This window comes from Spodoptera frugiperda, chromosome 25 (genome assembly GCF_023101765.2).
Source record: "Spodoptera frugiperda isolate SF20-4 chromosome 25, AGI-APGP_CSIRO_Sfru_2.0, whole genome shotgun sequence".
Classification (NCBI taxonomy): Eukaryota; Metazoa; Arthropoda; class Insecta; order Lepidoptera; family Noctuidae; genus Spodoptera; species Spodoptera frugiperda.
In genome coordinates this window covers 10585853-10596386 of record NC_064236.1, presented here as the reverse complement: position 1 = coordinate 10596386, position 10534 = coordinate 10585853, and the positions used below count along the sequence as shown (strand labels likewise).

Sequence of the window (10534 nt, the reverse complement as noted above, 5' to 3'; positions counted from 1 at the left end):
AGGAAGTTAAATATATCATAACTAGCCTGTTGCCCGTGGCTTCGCTCGGGTGGAATTTGTTTATACATAATGAACTTAAATTATGGTCATTTATAACGTCTTTGTATACCACCTTCGACTTTCGTGTGCGAGAACAACTATGCTGTGAATGCCAGCTATGGATGTATACTATGAATGGCTTCCCTAATATCGATATATCGCATAGGTATTCGAGCATCGCATCCCTCTCGCCCTGCTACATAGCTTAGTATCGGTGGAAACGTTTACATAGTTTCACAGCTTAGCTATTAGATCTTACCCTGGGGTGGTGAAAAGCACCCTTAGTATCCCACTCACTAATAATTATATTTTTGCTCAGCTTGGAGCACCTTCTGACCATGTCATTTACATTTAGGTATACTATAGAATTGCATCGAAATGGAAGATATAATCAAAGAAATATAATAATATGCTAAAAAGCCGCCAATAAGTATAAGTATTCAAGTATTCAAGTCTTCATATTGGTTGCTATGGTAACTCGTAACTTGCCGAAGATCAATTCAATTGAAGCCTGCTGAATGTACGCACATCTAACTTACTTCATTCAAATAGTGCATTGACCATTGAGCTTCCCGAAGATATGTTAATCCATATCTCCGGCAGTTATAGACCGATTTGAGAAATTCTTTTTGTTTCAATAAGGGTCCGTATTCGTATACTTCATAAGTGCATTACAGCTGATCCAACACTTCGTAGAAGACTGCTAATCTCGATTATTGTTCACGTCTGATAGGTAAAGAGAATAGGTCGTTGACCTCTCCAATCCCCAAATTCCTTATCCCTTAACCTCTAAAAAGCCGAAAACGCATTTGTAACTCCATACTGTATGTTTTTGGTGTTATACTACCAACATCCAAAAGATGAGTAGCGCTGATTGCTTACTAACAGATGATCAGTATGTTTGTTTACTGGCCTTTATCATAAGTAATTATAAAATTCTGTACGATGAAGGTAGTAAATAGTAGAAATTAGGTAAGTACCTAGTAAGTATACTTAAGTATAATCTGAAACTGGAATACTTACATTTGATCCCACCATTTCGACTTAGACGAAATTGGTACAAAATAAAACAATTCGAATTTCATTGTGATTCTTTAAATTAACATACTTTATTTTATTACGATACTTAGGTACAAACCAATTCAGATTAACAGGCGAAAAATAGTTGGTTTTGGCATTGATTTAATAACAACCACTTGCTAGTATTAGGCTGTGTCGTTTTGTAAATACATAAATGTTCATATCTTACCCCCGCAAATATCGTGGTGGAAAGTGGCATGGCCAAATCATCCCTCCCTCGTACCGGTTTAGACCATTTTCCATAGCTTTTACATCACCATTTTTTGAGTTACATTGTAACCCATTTGCTTAAATAAATATTATCATTTACCAGGACCTACACTACACACTAAAATATCACAATGAACATGAAACGCCATCTACCAATGAACCCAACGCCGTCCAACTCATTGTATTTCAGCAAGAAATTGTAGTGTAAAATGACAACGTAGATGTCGCTTATCACAAGTTTTTCAATCCACCATTCGGTTTTCATGCGGTCCTAGTACCGCTGGAGCCAAATTTTCAGCTGTTTCGAGACCCGTTTTGCAAAAACGAGTTAAATAAATTTGCACTTTATTTAGGTACTATCAAGAGTTATTTTTGACTAAATCTCCCATTTAACTGGTGGCAGAAAGGCTTGATATGAAAATAATTTATTGCGCCATCTATGTTATGTATTAGAAATGTACTTGGAGCTATATTCACTTACTACTAGATGTCGCCAGCGTCGATATCAGCACTTAGTGACATTTTATGTATTGCTGTCACTGTTTTACGGCATGTGCTCCTGGTACATTACACGACAAAATGTAGTAGGTTAACGCCCGGCCGCCAACGGTCCGCCAACTTCATTTGGTCGAATTATACGACTACTTCGCTATGTAAACACTTCTGTTGCGCAGTTTATGCGCACAACTATTTACATGTAACTTCTGAAGATATTTTAAGTAAAATGGATTATAAATGAAAATCGTAAACTACACTTTGATTAAGTACCAGTACCAAGCGGGTAATAACTAGTATACAACATTTATAGGTCGTATACATGCTATGCTAGTAATACGTATAATATTATTATAACAATCTTAACGACATTTAGTGGCACCCACGACAACCGAAACAATTAAAAAAATCTTCGTAGCAATTCGTAGTCCCTACGTAGTACGTACTACGAGTGGCTACGAAGTTTTATGTTAATGAAATATTTCTCAAGCAACGCTTTTCTCCTGTGTAATAAGTGTGTAAACAAACCAAATACAAGTTTTACAAACAAGGAGTTAGATAGGTCACTTCTGTGATATATCCAACCAAGAATGTAGGTGGCAGATGAAAACAAGTGATCATTCTGAAGTCAGGCTTATTAATGTCTAATTATAACAATACAATATCAGATTACTTAGTTACTAGAATATTAATGCTATATGCTTGAGAAACGTGGCATGTTATTGCATCGACGACTGTCTTAATGGGGATCGGCAAAGGCATGTCCCTACATTTCATCACTACCATCATCGTCATCAATTAACATCCCCTTGATGGTTCCCTGTTAGATTACTCATCTTGTTATGAGGTATAGAAATTTTCAGGATTGTCAAGCGGGTTGGAGATCGCAGTTTCAAGGCAGGTTGGTTCACGCTTATAGCATAGCGTTGCTATCCAGTGTCTGCTGACGGCAGTCCCTTGGAGATATAGTCAATACAAACAAATATGGGCATACAAAAGGTGAACGCGTTGGGGTGAACGTAATCGATTAACTTTTGCACCACATAAAACTTACCAGCTATTGCTTAAAAGAAACTTGAAATCATGGCCGTCCATTAAATTCAAAAACGTTCCCGTAAAACGAAAGGAGTGGGTTTGCTATCTCGGTCTAGTCTTAGAAAAAAACTTTTCTTTTATTGAACATATTAAGGCTATTAGTGAGAAAGCCAAAAATAATTTCTATGCACTCACGCGAATTTCGAAGGCTACCTGGGGTCTCTCTTTTCTTACGCTCAAAACCATATATGGAGCAACCTACCTAGGATGCGTGTGCTACGGGGCACCAGTATGGGCTGATAGGGCCACAATAGGCGCGGTACGGCGGAAGCTTCTTCAAGGTCAGCGTCTAGCCTTGATCTTTCTGTGTAAGGCTTATAGGACGGTTAGCACAGAGGCCCTACCTGTGCTCGCGGGACTACTTCCAGTCGATCTTGAGGTGCAGCGACGTGCTGCTATGTATTACAATGCGAGACCTAACTTTTCCGCAAACTTTCTAGCACAACGTGATCGAAACAAAATTGCTAGACTGCTTAAGCCATTAACGGACGTCTGGGATGAGCTTCTAATTGAATGGCAGTGCAGATGGGAATCTTCCACCAAGGGCCGTCACCTTTACCAGTTCTTTCCATCCGTGCATGAGCGACTGGAGAGGACATGGTTGGAGGTGGATCACTGTGTTGCCCAGTTTCTTACTGGCCATGGCAACTTTAAAAGCAAATTGTTCTCATTTAAACTCGTTGATTCACCATGGTGCCAATGTTCGACAGCGGAGTTGCAACATGAGCAATCCGCCCATCACATACTCTGGGAGTGTGGTCTCTGGCAATCTGAGCGTAACACTATGTTAGATAATTTAATTGTTTCATCAGGTGTAGTCTATTATACGGACCTTGTGGAGTCTAGAACGAATTTCCGTGCGTTTAGGCGTTTTTGCCATACCTATTATTGGAAGCAAGTATAACAGCTCACACATAGGACCCACTTAGTTTTAAGTCAAATTTCCGTGGTGCTTGGCGACTGGGCTTCTCCCAGTTGTGGAGTCTCTTTGTGCCTTAAGGCTTAAGTCATTCTGTCTCCTGCATTAAATTCACCGAGGGAAGTGGAAACAATCGCTTTCTTTTCTTCTCCTCTAATAATATCTTCTGATTTATTTCGTTGCGGGATCCAAGACAGTCATTCATGTCCCTGGGACGCGCCGGACTTCAATGTTCCGGTGTTTTCATGGTTGTATCTACTGTAGATCCTGGCTTACAGGAGTTGCAGCGGTGTGGGAGGTTGTGGCGGGCTTGTCCCATTAAAAAAAAAAAAAAAAAATACAAAAGGTGAATATATGCATATTTTAGTTTGGGGCACATTCATAGTGTCAAAATATACTATAATTATTCAGATACATCAATATGTGTCTAAACTCAATGAGTTTGCAAGGATGCGTCCCTCAAAAACTTGGGTTACTTCGTGTAGTTCTAGGAACTCACATTGCTTGCGATAATTGTTAAACTTGCATTGTTTAAGATATAAATCCCGAGCTATGATTTCGAAAAAGAAAAGCAAAGGATTTATTCATACAGTGAGTACGAACCTAGGCAGTTCGCATTTACTTAGGTATGACTGTACTATTTCTTAAAAAAAATTAGACGCATAGATAATTTTTTTTTTGTAGGTACGTCATATAGATTGACAAGGAGGTAAACCAAAGAGTAACTGTCTACTGACACATCGACCAAATCAAAATTGTAATGTAAATTATATATTATTTGTTGTATATAAGTAATTATGATGTAACAAATATATTAGTTTAGCGAAATTATAATACATGTACCTGCTTTGTTACATTTGAATCAATATTATGTGTCTTTAATTTATAAATATTATATGATTTGAAGAACACAAGTAAAAGATTGTAAACAAAAATGGATAATACAATCGTTGTTATAGACCATCGTCGAAGTAAGTGACTGGAGTCTTTAGATATACCTACCTACCTATATACCTATAATCTTTAGTATGGCTAGAAAGACCAAATCAAATAAAGCAGAAGAAACGAGTTTCTTGAGGAGGTATGAGGAAAGAAATGGGTCGGAGTAGCGGTAAGGGTAGTGGTAAGAAAAAGGGTAGGGGTAAGAGTAAGGCAAGGGGTAGGAGTAAGAGTAAGGCAAGGGGTAGGAGTACAGACAGAGATTTGATTCGTTATGTAAAATAAGTTTTATCAAAAACCCCACGAAGACGGGTGAGTTTCACCACCAACGGCTTCGTCTAATCTACAACTGTCAACCTATAGGTTTCAATCGGCAGTAAAAGCCTACGAAACACCAACTTTAAATGCTCTGATGGGCTCCACTATTAAGTAAAACATAATTAAGTAGGTAATAATCTATAATATAAAAATAAGTCGGGTTTTCCTTCCTGACGCTATAACTCCAGAACGCACGAACCGATTTCCACGGTTTTGCATTCGTTGGAAAGGTCTCGGGCTCCGTGAGGTTTATAGCAACGAAACTTTAGGAAAATTTCAAGAGAATAGCAGGAAAACAGGGCGAATCATTGGAGGCGAAACGGAGTTCGTCGGGTTTGCTAGTATTATGTATATTTTAGTTGAACATAAAACTCGATTTACCCACAGAGGACCTTGAAAAGAAAGTGCGAATCGCCAATGACAATAACGACAACAATCCGGTACATAGTCCAATGGATAAGTACCTCACTCTTCCAACACCTAAGGACAAGTGTGTAGCTACATACGTTTGGATTGATGGCACGGGCGAATATTTACGGAGCAAGGAAACCACATTAAAGTTGATACCTATAAAACCAAAGGGTAAACTACGCCTTGCTTTATAAATACTAACTACCTATCTCTATAACAGTGAAACGTTTCAGCTACAGGGATTTTAAAAAATATCTAAAATTTACTTGGATATGATATTCATCACTCTTGCTTTCTATTAACTCTCGGAAATTCACATTTATGATAAAGCTTTTCAAGAAAAAACATTTTTAATGTAATTTTTTGCAGATAAATTCGAACATATAATGGATAAGATAGAGGAAAAAATAAGACAGGAAACATTTGAAAGTATGTCTTATTCCCAGCAAAATAAATATTTACCACCGTACTATTGTCCAAGGAATTTAGAAAATACATATAAAATTGAATGCAAGCTTAGGAAAACCAGGAACAGGGACTCTTTTGACGAAAATTTAAAAGGTATTTACTTTATAATAAAGAATTTTCAATGATTTGGTAAAGAATGATTGCATGGGTGGCATTGATTGTAAGCGTAAGAAACAATTATATATTTTGTATCCTGATAGTAATACGTACCTCTAATCCCCGGTGTTCTATGAACTATGGCTTTTGTTTGTTTTTGAGGACTATAATGTATTTATTTCTTATCATAGATTTACCAATACTGTCATTCGATGGAAAAGCAAGTGGTCTAACAAAACGCAACAGTAGTGACATGTACTTGATTCCTCGAGCGATATACGGAGACCCGTTCAAACGCGGCAACAACATCTTAGTTATGTGCGACACCTACACCCACAGGATGGAACCCACACGTGTGTCATTTTAATCTGATTCTAAATTACTTACAGATAAGGAAGTGTTTCCTTTCTAGTACCTAGTGCGTAAAATTTGTATTGCACTAATGACTAAGGAGAAAACCGTGAATTGAGAAAACTTTTATCAAAAAATATCTTGTAGGCTGTAACAGTATATACCTACCTATTAAATGCTACGAAATTTTTTTGTACTTTTTTTGTATAAGTTCTAACGGTTTGAACTTATCACTCGCGCTCGTGGCTACGCGTTCATCGTGAACAATAATACCATTTTACCAATGCGTTTCTGGTATTGGTAATGGCTGGGCCTAACATTTACTACTAATGTGCAGCTCCTCAGAGACATTTATTCGAAGCTATAAGTCGATGTCAATAAAGTAATTTTGAATACTATACCTACCTATTTATCAAGATTAATTTGTTTTATCACAGGGACTAACCATCGATACCAGTGCGCGGCCACTTACAATAAATGCAGGGAGCATGAGCCCTGGTTCGGTGTGGAGCAGGAGTTTTACTTATTGAACCCCACCGACTCGAGACCGGCAGGCTGGCCGAAATGCGGTTTTCCTAGACTCTCACACCAATCTTACTGCGGCCTTGGTGCGAATAAAGTTGTTGGTCGAGAACTTGTTGAAGCTCATTACAGGTTACATTTCTATTTGAGAAGTTAATTTTTTTTTCAATTTCGTGTGTATCAATGCATCCTTTTGTTATGTATGGTGCGGGTTCCAAACATGGCAAATGAAAATGTTACTTTTTCTGAGTTATATGTATGTAGGTACTTTCTAAGATTATTTAAATACCAGTGACATACAGTGAAGGAATACATCGTGAGGAAGCCATTGTGGGAGTATAATTTCTAATTATCTATATATTAATACGTGATGCAAAAACTTTGGACCTCTTTTTACGAAAATTGCGCGAACGTAGGAGCATAAAATTTGGTACACTTATAGTTTATGTGTAGGAGAAGTGCAGAACGCTAATATTTTTCAAAAATAATGCTTATAAAGTACATTAAATCAATAAATAAAACATTACACACACTACCATGCATAGTATCTAATCGTATTTGACAAAATGTCAAAATCGACAGACATTGCGATGATATTCTCACGTATCATATGAATAGAGTTTTCCTGTTCATGATGCGCCGGAATATATTAATTTGAATTTTACAAAACTAATAGCAATTTGCTAACTAAAAATTATCCTTGAACGTATGTTAAGTGGTATTGTACATTAAATCGTATATAGTCGAATTTCGACCACTAGCCGACCACTAGTAAGTTTAAAATCATCAACACAGAGTGGTGATTAATCAAACCTTGTAGCGCATAGTTAAGCTCGTAGCTTGAAGCGCGTAGTTCGTAGCGTGTAGTAACGTTTTCCGCCAGTTGATGGACTCAACTGGTGAGTTTGTACGCCTCCGGAGAAAATCTGATAGAGCTACCGTTTTAGTATTTCGTCTAAATTTTTTATATATACTAGCTTCTGCTATCGGTTTCGCCCGCATTCCCGTGGAATAAAAAGTAGCCTATGTGTTATTTCAGACCATGATCTACCCCTGTTCCAAATTGTATCCTAATCCCTTCAGCTGAAAAAATCTTCCACGACGTTTTGTCGTGAATCGAGAATCTTAGTAATAAATTACCTTCTGTAAAATCTTCCAGATGCTGTTTACACGCTGGTATTCCTATGTGGGGTACAAATCCAGAGTTAGTACCGTCACAGTGGGAGTACCAAGTCGGTCCCTCAGTAGGGATAGATGCAGGTGACGATGTCTGGATGTCTCGTTACATTCTGAATATACTCGGTGAGAAATTCGGAGTTGTGATCTCCTTCGATCCCAAACCAGTTGCAAACTGGGTTTCATCCGGAGCACACATCAATTTTTCGACTCTTGCTACACGCGGAGTGAACGGTATTTCGTAAGTTTACAATTTATACTTATTCGTATCTACATATTAGTCTACCGTAATGTACTGATGTTAATTAAATCATATCTCGGCAATAGAACCCAGTTTACTCGTATTAACAAATTATGCTTGGAATCAAAAACAGAAAATACATATGTGTCAGAATGCTGCAAAATTGTTCGAGGTGTACCACAGGGTAGTGTGTTAGGTCCATTATTATTTATTGTTTATATTAATGATCTGCCTAATGTCATTAGTCATCCAACGGTGTTATTTGCAGATGATGCTACTGTAGTTTTTACAGGCAAAAATAAAGTGGAAGTAGAAAAAGAAATAAATGATAATCTTATTACAATAATTGACTGGCTCAAAAATAATGACTTAAAAATTAACTTAGAAAAGACTAAACTTATTGAATTTAAACAACGGACTAATAAATTAAATTTTGACATAAATTACAATGGCACCAAAATTGAAAGCGTGGAAAATAGTAAATTTCTGGGTATTTGGTTGGATGATAGTATGAACTGGAAAACGCATATAGAAAATGTTTGTAGGCGCCTTAATCACTATTCATATGCACTTTATAACCTGGCAAAAATTGTCGACCACTCGGCATTGGTTACAGCGTATAATGCTTATGTTTCATCTACTTTGAGATATGGTATAATTTATTGGGCTAACTCTCCTGACAGAGAAATAGCTTTTAAAGCCCAAAAAAAGTGTATTAGAGCTATTAGTGGAATAAAACCAACTGACAGTTGTAAACCATACTTCATACAATATAAAATATTAACCTTGCCTTCTTTGTATATTTATGAAGTAGCAATATTTGTAAAGAAAAATTTTCATTTATTTGAGAAACTAAAAAATGCTCGTCATCAACATAAAATCTGTGCAAAACCGCATAAAAAGGCTATATTTAGTTCAAACTTTTTAGGTATGGCCCCCAAAATTTATAATAATTTGCCAAATATATTACTACAAATGAATAATATTAACATTTTTAAAAAACGATTGTTTAACATCCTAGCTAATGAAGCCTTCTACTCAATTAAGGAATATTTAAATAAAAAAGATGTTAACAGAGTAGTTTGATACGATTTGTGTGTTTATATTTTGTTCTGTGATTATTGTATTGTGTTGTTTATTTAGTTTTCTTGATATTGCGATTTTTTTAGTATTTTTTGACTGTTATCACACGCTATTGACATATGTTTATATACTTTTTCCCATTTTTTTTTTATTTTTTTTGACATATTATAAAATTTTGTACGCTTTCCGAAGCAAAACATAGCAGGATCTATTCATGTATAGCAGCATACCCTACAACTTATAATGTACCCTATGTTTCACAAATAAATACTTTGACTTTGACTTTTACCTAATAACATCGGCATTATTTATGTTAAAAAGTTACGTAACTAATAATGTAAACTTGAATCCGAAAATACAATTTGGTAAGTCTGTTATTTAAGAAAACAGACAAGATCTAAAAATATGACATACTTTCCAGGGCAATTCAGAGAGGAATAAAACGATTAGCAGCTTTTCATGAAAGGCACATCCAAGTATATGACCCTCGGGGTGGACTGGACAACAAGAAGCGTCTAACTGCTGATACTGGATTGACGAGTGCCATAGATAAATTTACTGCAGGTAATTATTTGTCTCCCTGGCCCGGTGCGCCCCTTAGTAGACCTACATCCCCTGTATGCCCATTAAAATAATTTTATGGGCTTAATTAGTACCTGTTTAGATAACCGTGCATTTTCAAGTTAATGAATAAATAATGTCATTTTAAATAAATTTATTTTTATAGGAATCGCAGACCGTTTAGTTAGCGTAAGAATACCGCGTATGGTGGCTGAAGACAAATGCGGTTTTCTAGAAGACCGCCGCCCTGCCTCCAACTCTGATCCTTATCGAGTGATTAATGCTCTGATGAGCACTGTTATACTTAATGAATAATTGTCTTCCATTAGCTACAATGAATCTCCGTTTTGACTTTTGGCCATACTTTGAACTTTTTGTATGCTGATATAACTGGAGAACTATTAAACTCCTATGTACATTTAACATAAATTTTATTTTAAATTTATAAGGAAAGTATTTTAAGCATTGCATTGTCTGCCTACTTACATTGGTGAGAGGCATGAGGTTCAGGTTATTTATGTATGTATTCA

General features: G+C 36.5%; 1 protein-coding gene across 1 annotated transcript; it reads left to right on the top strand.

Moving 5' to 3' along the window:
• Positions 1-4567: 4567 nt before the first annotated feature.
• Positions 4568-10424, top strand: LOC118264254 (glutamine synthetase). The gene is made up of 8 exons (XM_035576707.2): positions 4568-4809; positions 5483-5677; positions 5876-6067; positions 6262-6423; positions 6859-7075; positions 8103-8360; positions 9865-10007; positions 10171-10424. The coding sequence occupies exons 1-8, from the start codon at positions 4773-4775 to the stop codon at positions 10317-10319; spliced, it is 1353 nt and encodes a 450-aa protein (XP_035432600.2). The 5' UTR covers positions 4568-4772; the 3' UTR covers positions 10320-10424.
• Positions 10425-10534: the final 110 nt, after the last annotated feature.

What these genes read in the sequence shown, in the direction of transcription:
- LOC118264254 (XM_035576707.2), top strand. Translation starts at nt 4,773, where the DNA reads ATGGATAATACAATCGTTGTTATAGACCATCGTCGAA. An exon ending in TTTTGACGAAAATTTAAAAG is followed by an intron (nt 6,068 to 6,261) that starts GTATTTACTTTA and finishes TTCTTATCATAG; the next exon opens with ATTTACCAATACTGTCATTC. An exon ending in CGCGGAGTGAACGGTATTTC is followed by an intron (nt 8,361 to 9,864) that starts GTAAGTTTACAA and finishes CATACTTTCCAG; the next exon opens with GGCAATTCAGAGAGGAATAA.